This window comes from Macaca thibetana, chromosome 7 (assembly GCF_024542745.1).
Source record: "Macaca thibetana thibetana isolate TM-01 chromosome 7, ASM2454274v1, whole genome shotgun sequence".
NCBI classification, from domain to species: domain Eukaryota; kingdom Metazoa; phylum Chordata; class Mammalia; order Primates; family Cercopithecidae; genus Macaca; species Macaca thibetana.
Window position 1 is genome coordinate 71,995,157 of NC_065584.1, and position 22,295 is coordinate 72,017,451.

The following is a 22,295-nucleotide window of genomic DNA, read 5'->3' on the forward strand; positions in this document are numbered from 1 at the left end:
ACAAAAAATAGCTGGGTATGGTGGCAGGCACCTGTAATCCCAGCTACCTGGGAGACTGAGGCAGGAGAATCTCTTGAACCCAGGAAGCAGAGGTTGCAGTGAGCCGAAATCATGCCACTGTACTCCAGTCTGAGCAACAGAGCAAGACTCTTTAAAAAAAAACAAAAGAGCACATCACTAACTGCTCTAAAACTCTCCATGGCTTCACGTTGCCTACGTAATACAGTACAAAATCCTTGGCCAGTATTTAAGACAATCTATTATCTGATCCTAGCCTACCTTTTCAGCTAAGTGTTGAAGTACTTGAATTATATAAAAAACAAAGCAGCATAATAACATTCTTCAAGATGTTTCTTATAGAAATGATTTTTAGGTGACACTGTTGCAAATGCATACTTCTTTTTTTTTTGAAACGGAGCCTCCCTCTGTTGCCCAGGCTGGAGTGCAGTGGCATGATATAGGCTCACTGCAAGCTCCACCTCCTGGGTTCACGCCATTCTCCTGCCTCAGCCTCCCGAGTAGCTGGGACTACAGGTACCCTCCACCACGCCCGGCTAATATTTTGTATTTTTAGTAGAGACGGGGTTTCACCGTGTTAGCCAGGATGGTCTCAATCTCCTCACCTTGTGATCTGCCCATCTCGGCCTCCCAAAGTGTTGGGATTACAGGTGTGAGCCACCGCGCCCGGCCCATACTTTTTTTTTTTTTTTTTGAGACGGAGTTTCGCTCTTGTCTCCCAGGCTAGAGTGCAGTAGCACGACCTCAGCTCACTGCAACCTCCGCCTCCCAGGTTCAAGCGATTCTCCTGCCTCTGCCTCCCGAGTAACTGGGATTACAGGCCCCTGCCACCAATGCCCGGCTAATTTTTTTGTATTTTTAGTAGAGACAGGGTTTTGCCATGTTGGCCAGTCTGGTCTTGAACTTTTGACTTAAGGTGATCCACCCACCTCGGCCTCCCAAAGTGCTGGGATTATACTTTTTTAATGTAAATACTTTGCACGTTAAGTTGAAAGACATATGTTACATATGCCCTTATCTGAATTCTAATTCTCCTCTGAAGATGCAGATCCCCTTGTATCCCTACTCTAATAAGTGATGGATTCTCCTATGCCTGAAGAAGTCAGACTTCCTACTATTGTAATATTGCTACTGTTAGGCCTCTGTTGCTGCTATTATACTTCAGCACCCATCTGAAAATTCATCTTGCTTTGGGGTGCATGCGTCTTGAGCACACCATCTTTCAAACTTTGTCACTGCTCTTATTTCTCAATCTCCTGGGTCACTTCATTAAGTTTATCAAGGACTTTGATACCTGGCTTATCATCTTAAGACTGCTTCACCTCTGGCTACCATTTTAAGGTCTTTTAATAGATAATGAAACTGCTCTTTTAACTTCTCATGTTCACTGTATTTGATACACTTAAATAACCACGCTACTATTCCATTTAAGCAATTACCCTTTTGCACACTTCTGTTACAAAAGTTCAACAAAAAGTTTCATATGAAAATGTACATGAGCTGATTTTTACATCATAATAAAATTGGCCCTTTGGAGAGGGGACTTGAATTTCTCTGCTGAACAACCATTATTTATACTTGTTCCAAGGTTTCTTTTTTTTCTTTTTCTTTTTTCTTTTTTCTTTTTTTAGACAGTGTCATCTTGTTGCCTAGGCTGGAGTGCAGTGGCATGATCTGGGCTCACTGCAACCTCTGCCTCCCCAGTTCAAGCAGTTCCCCCACTGCAGCCTCCTGAGTAGCTGGGATTACAGGCACCCACTACCATGCCTGGCTAATTGTTGTAGTTTTAATAAAGATGGGGTTTCACCATGTTGGCCAGGCTGGTCTCGAACTCCCGACCTCAAGTAATCCGCCCTCCTCGGCCTCCCAAAGTGCTGGGATTAAAGGCGTGAACCACCGCGCTTGGCCTGTTCCAAGGTTTCTAACATTCTGGTACTATTTCCTCATATTACCACCATTCCAGTATCATTGTTGCCCACTAGTTGCCATCTCCACATCTCTCTTGAGATTAATAAAGGGGTCAGATCCCCACAATATTCTTTGGACATGTCTGCCACAGTTTAACTTCAATTCTAACTTCTTTTTTTTGTTTTTGTTTTTTGTTTATTTTTTGAGACGAATCTCACTCCATCACCCAGGCTGGAGTGCAGTGGTGAGATCTCAGCTCACTGCAACCTCTGCCTCCTGGGTTCAAGCTATTCTTGTGCCTCAGCCTCTGGAGTAGCTGGGACCATAGGCGCATGCCACCATGCCAGCTAATTTGTGTATTTTTAGTAGAGACGGGGTTTATCATGTTGGCCAGGCTGATCTCAAACTCCGGCTTCAAGTGATCCACCTCCTTGGCCTCCCAAAGTGCTCGGATTACAGGCATGAGCCATTGCACCCGGCCAATTCTAGCTTGTCTATACATTTTTTTCAACTCGGGAGGGTGAGCTTTGCTCGTGTTGACTACTTCATGGGCCCAGAGCTGCTGTGAAATGTAATTTGTGGCTTCACTCATGCTCCTGTGATGGCCCTGGTGTTTTGTGTTTGACCAGACTTTTCTTATGTAACCAAATCACCAAATCCTACCTTTAATGTTGATATTTTCTGGTGTTCTGTCCTCCAGCTCTCTTTTGTTCTAACTCTTTATATCAGTGGTCCCCAAACTTTTTGACACCAGGGACCAGTTTCATAGAAGACCGTCTTTCTACAGACAGTGGGGGTGAGGAATAGTTTCGGGATAAAACTGTTCCACCTCAGAAGATCATCAGGCATTAGTTTTTTGTTTTTTGTTTTTTTTTTGAGACAGGGTCTTGCTCTGTCACCCAGGCTGTAGTGCAGTGGGACGATCTTGGCTCACTGCAACCTACACCCTCTGGGTTCAAGTGATTCTCCTGCCTCAGCCTCCCTAGTAGCTGGGGCAACAGGCATGTGCCACCACCCCTGACTCTTTTTGTATTTTTAGTAGAAATGGAATTTCACCATGTTGCCCAGGGTGGTGTGGTCTTGAACTCCTGACCTCAAGTGATCCGCCCACCTTGGCCTCCCAAAGTGCTGGGATTATAGTCCTGAGCCACTACCAATCAGGCGTTAGATTCTTATAAGGAGGGTGCGTTCTAGATCCTTTACATGTACAGTCTGTGATGCCTGTGCCATAGCTAATGATATTTATGATACCAGACTGCCACTGCCTTCCCATCACCCTTATATCTGAAAGCTTCTACTCTTCTTTAAAATCTCAGGGCAGAATCTATAGATAGCCTCTATGAAGTCTTCCCTATCATGTGGGTATAGGAGCTTTTTGTACACTATGCATCTTTCCCTCTAGTAATTTGATTTTTTTTATTATGACATATTTATTTATTTACATGTCTTTCTGAGGGCAGATGTGTGTCTTCATGTTCATATTCCTAGACTTAGCATAGTGCCTGGCATATAATCAGTGTTCAGTAAATATTATTTAGTTCATGATGAATATATTAGGTTAGAGGGGAGCAAAATTGCTGTTTTGTGAGCAACTCGTGAGCAAGCAACTGACAGTGGTAGAAAAGACATGTAAAGTCAGCATTCCTTGGGTTGTCTTAAGTATCGGTGCAAAGAAATGTGGTTCATAAACTAATGTCCATAATGTAATATAGAAAAACAAACAAATATATAAAACAGGACTTTAGCTGAAAAATATTTATGACATTATGGCAGAGGTTATAAGATAATCTTCCTTGTTAAAAACTTTAGACAAATTAAAACAGAGTTTAATTGAACAAAGAATTTGTGAATTGGGCAGCTTCTCCACCCCTCACTATGTTGCCCAGGCTGGTCTTGAACTCCTGGCCTCAAGTAATCCTCCTGCCTTAGCCTCCTAAAGCACTAGGATTACAGGCATGAACCACTGTTTTTAAATAAAACTTTTGATCTTCGGTTTAACTGTATATAAAATAAAAATAATAATACCTCAAATATGAATGAAAAAATGAATTTGAACCACAGTTTACAGAAAAAGTTCAAACATCATTTGACTTTTCATAGGAACCTTAAGGAAATAAAATTGAATCAGCGATGTTGTGACTTGCTTAACGTTAAGAAGTAGAATTTGTTCTTAAAAAAACAAATTGAGGGCCGGGCGCGGTGGCTCACGCCTGTAATCCCAGCACTTTGGGAGGCCGAGGCGGGCGGATCACAAGGTCAGGAGATCGAGACCACGGTGAAACCCCGTCTCTACTAAAAATACAAAAAATTAGCCGGGCGCGGTGGCGGGCGCCTGTAGTCCCAGCTACTCAGGAGGCTGAGGAGGGAGAATGGCGTGATCCCGGGAGGCGGAGCTTGTAGTGAGCCGAGATCGCGCCACTGCACTCCAGCCAGGGGGACAGAGCAAGACTCCGTCTTAAAAAAAAAAAAAAAAAAAAACCAAATTGAGTACCAGATGCAGTGGCTCAAACCTGTAATCCCAGCACTTTGGGAGGCTGAGGCAAGCAAATCACGAGGTCAGGAGTTTGAGACCAGGCTGGCCAACATGATGAAATCCCATTTCTACTAAAAATACAAAAAATTAGCTGGGCGTGGTGGTGGATGCCTGTAATCTCAGCTACCGAGGAGGCTGAGACAGGAGAATTGCTTGAATCCAGAAGGCTGAAGTTGCATTGAGCTGATATCGCACCACTGCACTCCAGCCCGGGCAACAGTGTGAGACTCCATCTCAAAAATAAATAAAATAAAATAAAATAAAACAAAATACTGAGTAGAAATCCCTGAATGATCTTGATGTGGTTTAAATTCTATACTTCTGTCTCAGTCTTTATTAGAAATGGGTAAATTAGGGTCTGGGTGCAGTGACTCACACTTGTAATCCCAGCACTCTGGGAGACCAAGGCAGGAGGATTGCTTGAGCCCAGGAGTTTGAGACCAGCCTGGGAGACATAATTAGACCCCCATCTCTACAACTTTTTTTCTTTAATTGGCTGGGCGTGGTGACATGTACCTGTTGTCCCAGCTACTTGGGAGACTGAGGCAGGAGAATCACGAGCCCAGGAGGTCGAGGCTGCAGCAAGACCCTGTCTCAAAAAAAGAAAAGAAAAAAAGAAATGGGCAAATTAGATAATTATTTAAGCTATGTGTTAGAAAACAAAGGAGAATTAAATGAATGAAAGGAAATAAAATTTCTTGTTGATATTTATTTCAAAAAATGCAAGGAAGTCACCTAGCAACGATTACTCTTTCCTTTTCCACCCAAACCTAAAATAGAATAACTAGGATAAGAGGTGTGTTTGTGTTACCAAAAATTTGTTATTTTTATATGTGAATTCTTTTAAGTTGGTAGCTTCAAGTTTCCCAGTCGTCTTCCCTTTTCCATCAATTGTTCTTAGGGATAAGCTACTTACTGTAAATACGCCATTTCTTATGAAATGTGTTTAATAAAAATAATTACCCGTTCTTGCTTGTATCTTGTTCCTTGAAATGTGAAAATGATGGATCTGATCTGATCTCTATCTGATCTGATCTTCACAGATAGTTTGAGAACCATTTGAATGAATAGATACAGTACTTTGCTAAATTTTGGGTAACTGCAAAGGAGTAAAAGAGTTAATGGTATCGTAAAAGAGAATCATGTCAAATATGAAACATGTTATGAGTATAAAAGAGAAGAATCATATCTAAATGAGTGGCTCAGAGAAAGCTTCATGGGGCAGTGACATTTGATCTGTGCCTTGGAAGATGATGATTAGAATTTCAATAGATAGAAGTGAAGGAAGAGAGCCTTTTGTAGTTCATAAGCGTGATGATTGGGTTTTCACATTCATATATGAGATGTACCTCCCACAAACCTTTTTATGATGTTGGCACATTATCCATCTGATATGATTTTTTTTAAAAAAAGACATGAAGGAAAAGCAGTTAGGATAAGAGCACAGACATGAATGCAGGCAAGTGGAAGGCAGTGGTCCTTCTAGCTTTTAAAAATGAAGATATTAGACCTCAACCTTAAAATTTTGATTTAATAGCAAGGTAAATAGAAAAGAACTAGTGTTTGTGAGAGATACTGTGGAGAGATACTTTATGGATTAGGTAACCAGATTTTTTTTTTTTTAAACAGAGTGCTGGAATGCAGTGGTGTGATCTCGGCTCACTGCAACCTCCACCTCCCGGGGTTCATGCCATGCCGTTCTCCTGCCTCAACCTCCCAAGTAGCTGGGACTAAGGCGCCCGCCAGCAGGCCTGGCTAACTTTTTGTATTTTTTAGTAGAGACGGGGTTAGCCAGGATGGTCTCAATCTCCTGACCTCGTGACCTCCTGACCTCGTGATCCGCCCACCTCAGCCTCCCAAAGTGGTGTGATTACAGGCCAGAGCCACTGTGCCCGGCTGGTAAACAGATTTTAATCAAGATTTCAGAAATGGAGATGATGCCACTTCTCTGACTGTATCACTCTACTTTTTAAAACCCTGTTTTACTGGCAAATTCATAACAGGAACATACTTCTTTATTTCTTACCTCCAGCACCACTATCAAGGCTGTTCAGCCTACACACTGAAACTCTGTAGCGCCGGGCGCGGTGGCTCACGCCTGTAATCCCAGCACTTTGGGAGGCCGAGGCGGGCGGATCACAAGGTCAGGAGATCGAGACCACGATGAAACCCCGTCTCTACTAAAAATACAAAAAATTAGCCGGGCGCGATGGCGGGTGCCTGTAGTCCCAGCTACTCAGGAGGCTGAGGCAGGAGAATGGCGTGAACCCGGTAGGCGGAGCTTGCAGTGAGCCGAGATCGCACCACTGCACTCCAGCCTGGGCGACAGAGCCAGACTTCGTCTCAAAAAAAAAAAAAAAAAAAAGAAAAAGAAACTGTATCATTCCTTCTCTTATGTTTTTTTTCTTTGTGAGACAAGATCTCACTCTGTCACCCAGGTTGGAGTGCAGTGGCACAATCTCAGCTCACTACAACCTCTGCCTCCCAGGCTCAAGCAATTCTCCCACCTCAGCCTCCCGAGTAGCTGGAACCACAGTTGTGCACTACCACGCCCAGCTAATTTTTTGTATTTTTTTGTTGAGATGGTCTCAAACTCTTGAGCGAGCACAAGTGATCCACCCACCTCAGCCTCCCAAAGTGCTGGGATTGCAGGCATGAGCCACTGCGCCTGGCCCATTCCTTCTTCCCATAGTCAATACTATTACTCAAAATGTAGTCCACAAACTGGTACTAGTTTACTGACTGTTATTACAGGTCTGCAACAGCTTAATTATGGAAATTGAGTATGTTGAGAAGGTCATCTCAGTGGGTCATCTCAGTTTGACAGTACTGTGATATCCAAGCACGTGATTAGTGGACTTGTCTTATGAAATGGGGTGTAGATCAATCCTGGTGCTTTTCACCTTATTTTCTAGTAATACATTTATCGTAAAGCGTTGGTCTGTGACAAATTGGAATTTAAAAACAAAAACAAAAACACTCATCCTTCACTCGCAGTTTGAGAACATGAGCTATACAGTGCATTTAGAATTAACTTCCTCTGCTTTTATCCTCTGTTGTTTCAAAGTATATTTTCTCTTCCCAGTGTAACAGGATTTTTCTTATTCAGTGTAATGCATTTCCCAGTATATAAAACCTCTTTTTACTTCTCTATAATTTAAAGTATTTGCATTGTGCAAAAACTTAATGTTTACAAAATGTCTGCCTATATTTGTTTTAGCCACTTTAGATTTTAAATTTCCAGATACCATATGTTTAATTATTTTCAGTATCCAAAAGAATGTCTTTGAGTGTTAGGGAAATGATTCAATGAATCAGGAAATTATCTGTTTTGGACATGTAGAACTAGATACAGAATATTGGCAGTACTGTTTTATTATTTATTTATTTATTTATTTACTTGTAGAGATAGGGTCTGGCTATATTGCCAGGCTGGTCTCAAATCCCTGGCCTCAAGCTATCCTCCCACTTCAACCTCCCAAAGTGTTGAGATTATGGGTGTGAACCACCATGCATGACCAGTAGTACTGTATTTTGATTACTCTCCTATTATCAGACTACTCAATTTAAAAAATGACATTATTTTGTATTCTATAATAATGGTATACTAATAGCTAGCTAGTCTTCAACTGCGTAAATGTGAAGGTAATGCATTTGCTTGCAACAAATATCAGTAACTTGATGATATAACAATGTGTAATATCTAGACATAGGGGGAAAAAATTGCTTTTCTCAGTCTAATCTCCATGAGCTCTTCTGCTCCTTTTTATGTTAATTCTTTTCAAACTGCCCAAGAAGGTAAAGCTCTCAGATTCACTTAGCGAGGTAGGGTCTGGCAGATCTCACAAATTAGGATGTCAAGGGGTTGAATATTAGATGAGCTAAAAGGAATAGATCGACAAAAAAGGAAAAGAAACAAAGTCATACCTTTTAGCAGTCACTCCCCATTTCTCTTTACTTCCTGCCCGCACCAGCCATTAGATACTTTCCATCTCTATGGTTGACTCTTCTGCATGTTTCATATAAATAAAATAAGAAATATATGGCCTTTTGTGTCTGGCTTCTTTCACTTAGCATAATGTTTTCAAAGTCCATCACATTGTAGCATATACTACTACTTCGTGCTTTGTACGGCTAGATAATATTCATTGTATGGATTATACCATATTTTGTCTGTCCATTCATCAATTGATGGACATTTGGGTTATTTCCACTGTTTGACCATTATGAATAATAATGTTCTGAACATTTTTGTGGGCATACATTTTCTTTCTTTTTCTTTTTTTTTTTTTTTGAGACGGAGTCTCGCTCTGTCGCCCAGGCTGGAGTGCAGTGGCGCGATCTCGGCTCACTGCAAGCTCCGCCTCCCGGGTTCACGCCATTCTCCTGCCTCAGCCTCCCGAGTAGCTGGGACTACAGGCGCCCACAACCACGCCCGGCTAATTTTTTGTATTTTTAGTAGAGACGGGGTTTCACCGTGGTCTCGATCTCCTGACCTTGTGATCCGCCCGCCTCGGCCTCCCAAAGTGCTGGGATTACAGATTTTCTTTCTTTTTCTTTTTTTGATAGAGATGAGACACTTTTGCCATGTTGCCCAGCCTGAGCTTATGTTTTCAATTCTTGGGTATATAATGTTCCAGGAATGGAATTGCTGGGTCATATGATAACTCTATATTTAACTTTTTAGGGACCTGTCACACTGTTTTCCAGAGTGGCATTATCATTTATATTCCTACCAGCAACGTACAAAGATTCAAATTTCCCCATATTGCCAACACTTGGTATTGTTTGTCTTTCTGATTATAGCTATCATAGTGGGTTGGAAGTAGTATCTCATTGTGGTTTTGCTTTGCATTTCCCCGATGGCTAATGATTTTTTCATGAGCTTACTGGCTATTCATATATCTTCTTAGGAGAAATATATATTCAAATCCTTTGATCATTAAAAAAATTTTTTTACAATTGTATTATAAGAATTATTTCTATGTTCTGGATACTAATGTTTTAAAATCAGGTATATAATTGGCAAATATTTTCTTGCATTCTGTAGGTTATTTTCTCATTTTCTTAATAATGTCCTCTGAAGCAAAAAGGTTTTGAATTTTGATGAAGTCAAATTTATTTTTTCTTTTGTTGCTTGTGCATTTAGTGTCATATCTAAGAAAGAACTGACTGATTCAAGGTCATGTTTTATTCTGAGTTTTATAATTTTAGTTTTTACATTTAGGTTTTTGGTTTTTGATCCATTTTGAGTTAATTTTTCAAGTATAGTCTTCATTCTTTTCGACCATCTGTTGAAAAGACTTTTGGAGGGTACCGAACAACTCAATGAGGAAAAAAAAATCAACCATTTGTTAAAAATACTTTTTTTTCCCCTCATTGAGTTGTTTGGTACCCTTGTCGATGATCAATTGATCATCAGTGTAAGGATTTATTGCTGAACTCTCATTGTTCTATTCATCTATATGTCTATCCTTATCCCAGTACCATACTCTGTTGATTAGTGTAGCTTTGTAGTAAGTTTTGAAATGAGAAAATGTCAGTTCTCCAGCATTGTTTGTGGTAGCTCATGCCTGTAATCTCAGGACTTTGGAAGTAGAGGTGAGAGGGTCACTTGAGTCCAGGAGTTTGAGACCAGCCTGGGCAACATGTGGCAACGCCTGTCTCTACAAAAAATTTAAAAAATGAGCCAGGTATGATGTCATACACTTGAAGTCCCAGTGATTCAGGAGGCTGAGGTGGGAAGATTGCTTGAGTCCGGGAGGTTGAGGCTGCAGTGAGCTGTGACTGCGCCACTGGGTTCCAGCCTAGGTAACAGAGTGAGACTCCATTTAAAAAAAAAAAAAAGACTATTTTGACTATTCTGGGTCACTTGCATTTTCTTTTGAATTTTAGGATTAACTTGTCAGTTTTTGCAAAAAACTATGTTAGGATTTTGGTAAAGAGTGCATTAAGGCTGGGTGCGGTAGCTCACACCTGTAATCCCAGCACTTTGGGAGGCCATGGTGGGCGGATCACCTGAGGTTAGGAGTTCAAGACCAGCCTGGCCAACCTCGTCTCTACTAAAAATACAGAAATTAGCTGGGTGTGGTGGCAAATGCATGTAATCGCAGCTACTCAGGAGGCTGAGGCAGAGAATCTCTTGAACCTGGAAGGCGGAGGTTGCAGTGAGCTGAGATCCTGCCACTGCACTCCAGCCTGGGCAACAGAATGATACTCTGTCTCAAAAAAAGAAAAAATAGAAAAAAAAAAAAAAAGAGTACATTGAATCTTTAGGTATATTTGGGGGCTGTTGCTATCTTAACAGCATTCAGTCTTTTTTTTTTTTTTTTTTTTTTTTTGAGACGGAGTCTGGCTCTGTCGCCCAGGCTGGAGTGCAGTGGCCGGATCTCGGCTCACTGCAAGCTCCGCCTCCCGGGTTTACGCCATTCTCCTGCCTCAGCCTCCCGAGTAGCTGGGACTACAGGCACCCGCCACCTCGCCCGGCTAGTTTTTTGTATTTTTTAGTAGAGACGGGGTTTCACCGTGTTAGCCAGGATGGTCTCGATCTCCTGACCTCGTGATCCGCCCGTCTCGGCCTCCCAAAGTGCTGGGATTACAGGCTTGAGCCACCGCGCCCGGCCAGCATTCAGTCTTAAACACAGAGAATGTCTCCATTTGTTTTAGTCTTTTTTTTAGTAATGTTTTGTAAGTTTCCAGTATACAAGTCTTGTACTTCTTTTGTTAGATTTAAGTATTTTATTCTTTTTCATACTATTGTAAATGGAATTGTTTGCTTAATTTCACTTTTGTGTTGTTCATTGCCAGTGTATAGAAATACAGTTGATTTTTCTTATTGATCTTGTATTCTGCAACCTAGTTGAGCTTGTTTGTCAGTATGATAGGATTTTTTGGTGCATTCCTTAGGATTTTCGATATCCAAGATCATGTCATTTATGAGTAGAGATAGTAATGCTTTGGACTTTACAATGTGTATGGCTTCTATTTCTGTTTCACGTGTAACTGTCTTGGCTAGAATTTATAGTATAATATTAAAAGTAACAAAAAGACATCCTTGTCTTGTTCATGCTTTTAGGGGTAAAGCTTTCAATCTTTTATCACTAAGTGTGATGTTAGTTGTGACCTTTTCATAGATACCCTTTATCAGGTTAAGAAATACTGTTCTTTTCCTAGCTTTTTGAGTATCTTTAGGATGAAATTATGTTGGGTTTTGTCAGATGTTTTTTCTGTGTCTATTGAAACTATCATGTGAGTTTTGACCTTTATGTTAACATAAGGTGTTACAGTGATTGATTTTTGTATATTGAACCAACCTTGCCTTCTAGGATGAATGTCACTTAGTCATAGTGTGAATGTGTATGTGTGTGTGTGTATGCATATATATATATATAGTGCTAGATTCAGTTTTCTAGTATTTTGTCGAGGATTTTTACATTCATATTCATAGACGATATTGGTCTGTATTTTTCTTGTAATGTTTTTGTCTGATCTTGGTATGAGAGTATTGGCCTCATAGAATGAGCAGGAAGTATACTCTATTTTTTGGAAGAGTTGGTAGGATTCACCCATAAGCCATTTGAGTCCAAGCTTTTCTTTGAAGTAGTTTTTTTCCCCCTCACTAATTCAATCTTCTCATTCATTGAAGGTTGTTTTAGCATTTCTATGTCTTCTTGAATCAGTTTTGGTGGTTTGTGGCTTTCTAGTAATTTGTTCATTTCATATAGGCTGTCTGATTTGCTAGCATACTTATAGTTGCTTATAGTATTCTCTTGATTTTTATTTCTGTAGGGTTGGTAGTAATGTGTTATATTCCAGTCCAGATTAGTGATTTGAATCTTATGTCTTTCTCATTTTGGACAGTCTAGCTAACAGTTTGTCAAGTTTGTTGAGTTTTTCAAAGAACCAATTTTTGTTTCAATGATTTTTTTTGTTGTTTTTTGTTTTTTGGTTTTTTTTGGTCTCCGTTTATGTCCTTTCTAATCTTTATTTCCTTCTTTGTGCTTTAGGATTAGTTTGCTCCTTATTTTTGTATGTATGTATGACCACACCTGGCTATTTTTAATTTCTTTGTAGAGATGGAGTCTCACTATGTTGCCCTGGCTGGTCTTGAACTGCCGGGCTCAATTGAGACTCCTGCCTCGGCTTCCCAAAGGGTTGGGATTATAGGCATGAACCAACGTGCCCAGCCAATGTTCTTACTTCCTAAGGTGGAACATTAGGTTGATTTTCAGATTTCTTTTTCATATAGCAATTTAAAGCTATAGATTTTTCTGTAAGCACTGCATTAGCTGGATGCCATAAGTTTTGGTATGTTGTATTTTCATTTACATTCATCTCAAAGATTTTCTAACTTCTCCTGTGATTTTTCTTTGACCAATTGGTTATTTAGTTGGGTATTGCTAAATTTCCACATATTTGTGAGTTTTCTTAATTTCCTTGTGTTATTGATTTCTAATTTCATTCCACTGTGGCCAGATAACATACTTTGTCTTCAGTCCTTTTACGTTACTGAAGTTTATTTTATAGCCTTACATATGATCTATTTTGGATAGTATCCATGTGCATTTGAAAAGACTGTGTATTCCTTTGTTGTTGGATGGGCATTCAATAGATGTCTGTTAGATCTGGTTGCATTATAGTATTGTTTAGGTCTTCTATTTTGACTTCTGTCTTTTCTATTCATTATTGAAAGTAAAGTGTTGACTCTTAAAACCATCATTGAATTGTCTGTATATTCCTTCAATTCTGTCAGTTTCTGCTTTGGGGTTGGGAGTTCTGTTGTTAAGTGCATGTATGTTCACAATTGTTATATCTTCTTAAAATATTAACCCTTTAACCATTATAAAATGTCCTTCTTCTCTAGTAATTTTTTTTTTTTTTTTTTTTTTTTTTTTGAGACAGAGTCTAGCTCTGTTACCCAGGCTGGAGTGCAGTGGTGGCATCTTGACTCACTGCAACCTCTGCCTCCCGGGTTCAAGCGATTCTTCTGATTCAGCCTCCCTGGTAGCTGGGACTACAGGCGCCCACCACCACGCCCAGCTAATTTTTGTATTTTTAGTAGAGATGGGGTTTTACCGTGTTGGCCAGGATGGTCTGGATCTCTTAACCTCGTGATCCGCCCACCTCGGGATCTGCCCACCTCGGCCTCCTACAGTGCTGTAATTATAGGCATGAGCCACTGCGCCCAGCCTAATTTTGATCATTTTCATTAGCATTAGAAAGTACATAATTTGGTCGGGCGCTGTGGCTCAAGCCTGTAATCCCAGCACTGTGGGAGGCCGAGGTGGGCGGATCACGAGGTCAGGAGATCCAGACCATCCTGGCTAACAAGGTGAAACCCCGTCTCTACTGAAAATAGAAAACATTAGCTGGGCGTGATGGCGGGCGCCTGTAGTCCCAGCTACTCTGGGGGCTGAGGAAGGAGAATGGCGTGAACCCAGGAGGCGGAGCTTGCAGTGAGCCGAGATTGTGCCACTGCACTCCAGCCTGGGCGACAGAGCGAGACTCCGTCTCAAGGAAAAAAAAAAAAGAAAGTACATAATTTCCAGACTTTGTTAGCATGCCTTATGGGAAGGAAATCAAGAGACAATATTTTGGCTCCTAATATGTTGCAAAATCTTGAGTTGATTCATGTTTGCTTTTGTTGTGTTTTTTTCTGGTTTGCTTTGTTATTGTTCCCATTTTCTTTTTTCTCCTAGAACATTGTGTTTTTGAAACATTAATTTTAGGAAATTTAGAGGTAATTATAGCAGCCTATTTCTTTCTTTATTATCATTATTATTATTATTATTTTTAATGACAAGGTCTCCCCCTCTGTTGCCTAGACTGTAGTGCATTGGCTCAATCATAGCACACTGCAACTTAGCTTAAATTCCTAGGCTCAAGGAATTCCCCCACCTTAGTCTCCAGAGTTGCTGGGACTATAGGTACATGCCACCATACTTGGCTGATTTTTTAGTTTTGTAGAAATGGGGTCTCAATGTGTTGCCCAGGCTGGTCTCAAACTCCTGGCCTCAAACAACTCTCCCACTTCAGCCTCCTAAAGTACTGGGATTACAGATGTCAACCACCTTGCTCAGCCCAAGGCTGTTTTATTCTAATTTCATAATTCTTTAAACTATTCTGTGGGAAAACTAGAACATCTTTCCTCTTTATTTCAGTTGTATGTGTTTTTATTTTGATATTTGATAAAATATATTTAACTAGTGCTTGATGACTATTATTCTTATAGACAGATAACAGGTAAATATTTAGTATTCTTTTTTTTACAGATGTGTTACATTGGAGGCTGAATAGACCTAGGGTTCCTGTTGTTTAAATCCTGACTCTGCTTATGAACTAAGTTTCTTAGACTCTCTGTACCTAAATTTTCTCATCTGTAAGATGGAGATAATAATGGTACTAATTTTGTAGTATTGCTATGTAGATAATAGGAATTAGTTTCTGTAAAGTGCTGAGAATAGTGCGCATTGTTTAGAAAACATTCACTTTGTGTTAAGCATTATTATTTTGTCTAGTTCTGTGAAAAGTCACATAGGTAGTAAGTGTTACAAACAGGAGTGAAATCTGGGTATTGAAATTCCAGTCAAGATGAGTCTGTGCTATTTTCCTGTCAGTAGGTTATGCAGTCTTTTCCAAGGTAAAAATTTCCATATGGTATGAACTGACTATAATAAAGTAAAAATAATTAATTTTGTTAGTAATAAAACACATTTGAGTACGTATTGTTTGCTCGGCATTGTGCCAATTTTTAGAAATCCTGAGGTAGACACAGTTTCTATTCTAAAGATGCTAGACTAGTCCTGGAAGAAAGATGATAAGACAGTTGAAACATTGTTCTTTCCATAAAAGATAAATGTACAGAATCCAAGGGAATAGAGAGGAAAGGCATCTATCCCTTTCCCTGTGGAATGGCAGAACAAAAAAACAGTCTTGGAAAATCACATAGATAAAACATCACTAAAGAGTTACTATGCCAGGTGTTGTGACTCACACCTGTAATCCCCAACACTTTGAGACCAAGACAGGAGACCAGCCTGGGCAACATAACAAGGCCCCATCTCTACAAAAGTTAGCTAGGTGTGGTGGGGAGGTACCTGGGTCCCAGGTACTTTTGGAGGCTGAGGTGGGAGGATTGCTTGAACTCAGGATGAGGCTGCAGTGAGTTGTAATCATGCCACTGCACTCTAGCCTGGGTGACAGAGTGAGACCCTGTCCCCTCCAAAAAATTATAATGAATATTCATAGGATATGATAATGAAAGAGTTTAAAGTACTCTCTGTATGTTGTTACTATTTCACATTATTTTGAAATCTTCTGTTGAGCCTTAGTGCATTCTAAGAAATTAATTGATGTTTACCTTTAACTTGAGTTTATTTACAATGAATATTTCTTTATTTCCTTTCAAAAATCTTTTATTTTTTCAGTTGCCTTTTAAAATTATATTTTGAGGCTGGACGCGGTGGCTCACACCTGTAATCGCAGCACTTTGGGAGACTGAGGTGGGCAGATCACTTGAAATCAGGCTGGCCAACATGGTGAAACCCCGTCTCTGCTGAAAATATACAAATTAGCCGGGTGTGGTAGTAGGCACCTGTAATCCCAGCTACTCGCGAGTCTGAGACAGGAGAATCGCTTGAACCCTGGAGATGGAGGTTGCAGTTAGCCAAGATTGTACCACTTCACTACAGCCTGGGCCGCAGAGCAAGACACCATCTTAAAAAAATAAAACAGAAACAAAAAATTCTATTTTGTATTGTAAGAGAAGTAATGTGCTTTTTATAAACAGTTTAGAATAGTAGGAAGTATATAAAGTAGAATTTCTCCACTCTTTTTCACTAATGTTCTCACTTACCCTGAAAATGAACTAAGCAACAATAAAACTAGTCTTGCTCCCTAGAGGTAATGCTGCCTAGTTGTTTGGTATCTTCTATGCATAAATACATATACATATACATAAGTACATGTAAGCATATCTCAAGTCTACTTGTTTATTTTTATTAAAATGTTCTAAGCTTTAGCCAAAATCAATTTTTTTTTCTGGATACTATCATAGCTCACGTTTTTCTTTCTTTTTTTCATTAATAAGTTTTTATTGGTAGCACTTAAAAATGATTTCTTTTTGTTAACAAAATATATTATTACAATTAATTTCCCCATGTCATTTTATTTCTTAAAATGTGATTGCAAGGAAATTTAAAATCACATATGTAGCTAATATTTGTGGCTTGCATTATATTTCTAGGAGACAGTACTGATTTAGACAGATTGCTGGTTCTGCATTTGCTAATCTCTTCCAAGAAGGACCCAGAAACTACAGTTCTCCGGTCTGGATCTCAGAGATTATGAGAGAACCAGGCCACTTTGACTTTTTTTTTTTTTTAAAGCTTCATAGTAAATTATTTTTTATTTTTTTAAATTATACTTTAAGTTCTAGCGTATGTATGTATAACACGCAGGTTTGTTACGTATGTATACATGCATACCTCACGTTTTTCTTCTTACTCCATGTATTTTTTATGCCTTGAATGTCCTTCCCATTCAACTCCACCACTTTATGTCTAGTGTTCTTCCTGTCCTTAAAAGTCTTTTCAGATATTATGTACTCTGTCAGGCCTTTTTTCTTTCCCCACCTTTGTGTTTTATTGAGCTTTGAAAGTACTTTTGTGTTTCTAAACTGCCATATACTTTGACATCTCACTTTTAGTACTAACACTTTCTACTGTTCATACAATTATTCGTTTAATTTTGCATGCTCTGCTCTTACTGACAGTTTCTTTAGAGCAGTACTGTCTATGTTTAAGCTTTTTAATCCCTAAATACTTATTTACAAAGCCTATTGTTGGGTACCTATTTACTGAATAAATAGTTTCAGACATTATAAATTACTCTTTTTTTTTTTTTTCCCTGAGGTGGATTCTCACTCTGTCTCCCAGGCTAGAATGCAATGGTATGATCTTGGCTCACTGTAGCCTCTGCCTCCTGGGTTCAAGTGATTCTGATGCCTCAGCTTCCCAAGTAGCTGAGATTACAGGCGCACGCCAACACACCCAGCTGATTTTTGTATTTTTAGTAGAGATGAGGTTTCACCGTGTTGGCCAGGCTTGTCTCGAACTCCTGACCTCAGGTATCTGCCCGCCTCGGCCTCCCAAAGTGTTGGGATTACAGGCGTGAGCCACCATGCCTGACCTTCAGATATCATAAATTATTATTCTGATTTTAAACTGTCTTGGAGAGAACGTTAGGAAAGCTGTAGCTATGAATTGCAAATAGAACTTAACTTTTTTTTTTGTATGATTAATTATTTTGGATAAGTTTTCCTGAGCCATTGTTTTCTTGATCAGTTTTTAAAATTAAAACTAAAATCTGCAAGGACTAAATACATATTGTAAATAATAGAATAGAATTTTAGGAGCAGTTCTTTGACTTTGAAGGAAACTTGTCGCTGAATATTTGCTAAACTTGATTTAACATACATGTAAATAATCAGTAAATTGTTTTTATTTTTCAGAGAATGCAGAATCTATTGATCTTAAACAGTTTTTCGACCAACATTTTTCACATATATACTATGTGTTCTTTGAAAATTTTGTGACTATTGAAGCTAGTCTTAAACAGAAAGGTAAGATACTAACATATATCTTGGCTTATGTTAATATTTCTAATAATTGTCATAAACATAACTTAAAGACTCTTGGACATATTGTTTCATTTATTTTTGTCAGACAGCTTTTTGCTTTCCCTCTCACACTATTGTCATAGGGCTAGTGACCTGTATTTGAAAGACAACTAATGTGTTAGCATTACTATCCTTTTTACTTTACAATGGCTTTGAAGATTTACTTTTTCACTGGTCAGGTTGATTTGTTCCCTCATTCTGCCTTCTTTGGTTCTGCCCTAGGAGCATGTGACACGTTTGAGCGGTCGTTTTCATATTTTCATTTTCAGAGCTTATTTGAAGTGCTTTGTAATATGTCATGATTTGTTTCTAGACATAAATATGTAGAACCTAAATTTAATTACAGTACTCAATAGAGTAAAGAGAGTGACTATGATATTGTCTTCACAATGAATGGAGTATGCTTTAAACATTTTACTAGATAATTGCTGGGGAAAAAAAAAAACCATTCTTGAAATGTTTTAAGTTCATTAAGTGATTGTTAACAATGAGGGCAAAATGATATGTTTTAAATGTTTTCTTATAAAAATGTTTTAGGTCACAAGTCTCAAAGAGAGGAATTGGATGCTATACTTTTTATTTTTGAGGTAAGTGCTTCTGAATCTAACTTTTCCCTTTTTCAGAAATAATTTTTGGAACATACAAAGGGATATATTTAAATTATAAAACATGTAATGAAACACTGTGAATTCGCCAGACTTTCTAAGAACTAAATCTAAGTTTTTAAAATATGCCTGACTGAATCCTATACTTTTTGAGGTACAATGTATTACTTTTTGGTGCAGATATAATTATGTTTTTATACATTTGACACCACAAAATTGGTATGATATTCAATGTGTTTGCAAACAATGAAACTTTTAATTTGTCAGAGGTTTAGTGAAATGGAAAACTTGTTTTTGTTTTAACTCCAAAACATTCTTACCTAAGAAGGTATATTACTGTAGCTTTTGTGTACCTAAGGGACTTATTGTTTTGGTTCACTGCTTTTCATTGCAAACTTGTTTAAAATAGTCTTAAATATTTTAAAAATTGTTATTTTACATTAGATTGGAGATGGGGCAAGTCTATAAATAAAAGTCAGGAAACATAGCTCATAGGTAAATGAACAAAATTTTGATGCCCTGCTAATTTTTTTAAAAAATATTTATCACACTCTTAAAAATTAAGACCCTTTCACCCCCCTTTTAAAATAACTCCTTGCTCTTTATTCTCTTTCAAAGTAAACAGATAAACAGTCATAGAAGTATTCTGATCTTCACTGAGAATTTCGAGACCTGTAGAAAGCCAGGAGTAGTGACTCGAGATGCTTAGAAAATAATTCGGAAATTAGTTTCTGAAGATGGAGCTATTCTGTCTGGTGCTAATTAAAGATAATTCACTCTTGGCTGTGTGTGGTGGTTCAGAGTAATCCCTGCACTTTGGGAGGCTGAGGCAGGAGGATCATTTGAGCTCAGGAGTTAGAGACCAGCCTGGGCAGCACAGCAAGACAGTCTCTACTAAAAATCAAAAAAGTTAGCCAGGCATGTTGGTGGCAGGTGCTTGTAGTGGTAGTGACTCAGGAGGCTGAGGTGGGAGGATCCCTTGAACCCAGGAGGTTGAAACTGTAGTGAGCCGTGATTGTGCCACTGCACTCTTGGGCAAGAGAGTGAGACCCTGTCTCAAAAATAATAAGAATTCACTCTTTAGTATTTTGATATAATTTAGAAGAATTTGAATAACATCATCTACATGTCTCTTAGCTGTTGATTTAGTTAGAGGGGGAAAAAAAAGAATTTTTTCAAGAGTTCCCAACAGCAGTAACACTGATGTTAGTATCTGTTCTGCAGTTAATTTTCATTAGTCTTGACCCCTGAGGAATTTGATTGTATTACTTCCTGAAGTGTTTGCATGAACTGTTCACAAGGGGAATATTGAAACATACATGCTTTGAGAAAGAGTAAAAATATCCACAGAGAAAGCGAGCTAATGATTCCTGGAAAGTATTCCTTCAAATGTTCATGCTTGCCTTAAATTCAGGAAACTGAGATGATTGCTTAGTTAATATAAGTCCTTTTGGAGTATTTCTTATATGTAAAAATAACTTATTTTTCTATATGTAATATATACTGATTATTTTTTATTCTTTACATACAAATGTTTGTCTTTAATGGATCACTAAATTTTGCTAGAAAAAAGATCTGAGATACCAGGTTTTCATCTTTTGAAAAAATCATTTAATTTTTGTGCTGACATTCTTCTATTTATAGTAAGGGACCTCTACCTTTAGAAACTAAGGATGAAAAATCATAAATAAAGTGATTTCCTTTTTCTGGAACAAAAAGCATGATTATGTAATGTTAATAATATTATGGTAGAGGATTTATATTCTGTGCAGTTTAGGGCACATGTAATCTCTTTAACTTTTTATTTACCATATAAAAAGATATAAGGGGCTAAATCTAAAGTATAATTATTAGTCATAATTTAGAAATGCTTTTGAATAGTTTACAAATTTGTCTTTTCAACTTTTCTATAATTTTATATCTTTCTATACAAAAATAAATATAATTACGCAGTTGTTGGCCAGCTGTGGGAGACATAGGGAGGACAAAGGTAAAAGAGTTTATGTGTCTCGTGTGGGACCAGCATTTATCTGTGTAGAACTTTAAAATTTCTGTATCATCCTTTCATGTGGAGTTTACTAAAGAAGATGATATCAAAGAGAAGACAAGTATAAAATATGCATGTCATCCTTTGATCAGTATATTATCAAGGTAGAGATTTTGGAAATAGGTGAATTGAATTTGGAACCTCTGTTCTTTCACTTTCTAACTTTGTAACCTAAGTGCACTACTTAACCCATTTCTTCATTTGTTGAATGAGATAAACAAACCCTCCTTTTGAATGATTGCAAGGATTAATGCAAGGTATATTAATTAATATATCATTATATAATAAAGTGCCTAGTGTTTGACCCTTATGAGCATTCATTTAATGGTGTTCTAAATAATAGTAAGAACAGCAATAACAACAAACACACAAAAATGTCACTCAGCAAGTGGATGAGTATTGAGAGCACTGTTTATTAGTAAGGTAGCTCTTGATCGAGAATAATCCACACAGGTATAATATTAAGGGAAATAAAAGGCAGAGTTTTGAACATATTTGTGTAAAGATTTTATTACTAATTAATGGAAACCTATATATGTTAGCTTAACTATAGGGCTCCTAAAATTGTAAATCCTGCTCTCTGTCCGGGTGCAGTGGCTCACACTTGTAATCCCAGCACTTTTGGAGGCCAAGGCAGGAGGATTGCTTGAGGCCAGAAGCTTGGGCACAGCCTGGACAACATAGTGATACTCCATCTCCACAAAAATAATTTAAAAAAAAAATTGAGCTGGGCATGGTGGCACACACCTGTAGTCCTATTTGGGAGGCTGAGATGAGTGAATCGCTTGAACCCATGAATTTGAGGCTACGGTGAATTATGATCACACCACTGCGCTGCAGCCAGGGTGACAGGGTGAAACCCCCACCTCTTAAAAAAAAATTTGCTCTCCGCCGGGCGCGGTGGCTCAAGCCTGTAATCCCAGCACTTTGGGAGGCCGAGACGGGCGGATCACGAGGTTAGGAGATCAAGACCATCCTGGCTAACACGGTGAAACCCCATCTCTACTAAAAAAATACCAAAAACTAGCCGGGCGAGGTGGCGGGCGCCTGTAGTCCCAGCTACTCAGGAGGCTGAGGCAGGAGAATGGCGTGAACCCGGGAGGCGGAGCTTGCAGTGAGCTGAGATCCGGCCACTGCACTCCAGCCTGGGCGACAGAGCGAGACTCCGTCTCAAAAAAAAAAAAAAAAAAATTTGCTCTCATACCTATATCCATCATAGCATCTAAGTACCTTTAGTTTCACATGATTAACTCAGTATAAATATTTGATGGGGTTCTTATGAAATCAAAATATTTGCTCTAGGATTATCAAAACAGGAGAAAGAACCATTAGAAGAAAGAGAAAATGTCACAAATATTAACATCTGGAAGAATTGAAACTCATCATGATATCCACAATATAGAAATTCTAAGAATTGCTAGACATAGGGACACGTGCCTGTATTCCCACCTTGTTGGGAGGCTGAGGCAGGAGGATGGCTTGAGTCTGGGAGTTCAAGGCTATGGT

At 38.7% G+C, this 22,295-nt stretch overlaps 2 protein-coding genes, 1 non-coding gene and 1 pseudogene across 12 annotated transcripts in view; 2 read left to right on the top strand and 2 right to left on the bottom strand.

The window, feature by feature from the left end:
- The window catches only part of BRMS1L (BRMS1 like transcriptional repressor), a 261,816-nt gene that overhangs the window by 82,420 nt on the left and 157,101 nt on the right, over positions 1-22,295 (bottom strand). The window lies entirely within an intron of this gene.
- The window catches only part of RALGAPA1 (Ral GTPase activating protein catalytic subunit alpha 1), a 277,367-nt gene that overhangs the window by 16,733 nt on the left and 238,339 nt on the right, over positions 1-22,295 (top strand). For all 10 annotated transcript variants that reach the window (XM_050798088.1, XM_050798091.1, XM_050798093.1 and 7 more), the window contains exons 2-3: positions 17,970-18,080; positions 18,675-18,724. In XM_050798088.1, coding sequence (XP_050654045.1) covers positions 17,970-18,080; positions 18,675-18,724 — 161 coding nt within the window. The remainder of the gene's footprint in view (positions 1-17,969; positions 18,081-18,674; positions 18,725-22,295) is intronic.
- LOC126958229 (small nuclear ribonucleoprotein G-like) lies at positions 1,899-12,174 on the bottom strand (annotated as a pseudogene).
- Positions 5,750-5,853, top strand: LOC126960462 (small nucleolar RNA U13). Its single transcript, XR_007728005.1, has one exon. It is a non-coding gene; the product is annotated as a small nucleolar RNA U13 (small nucleolar RNA).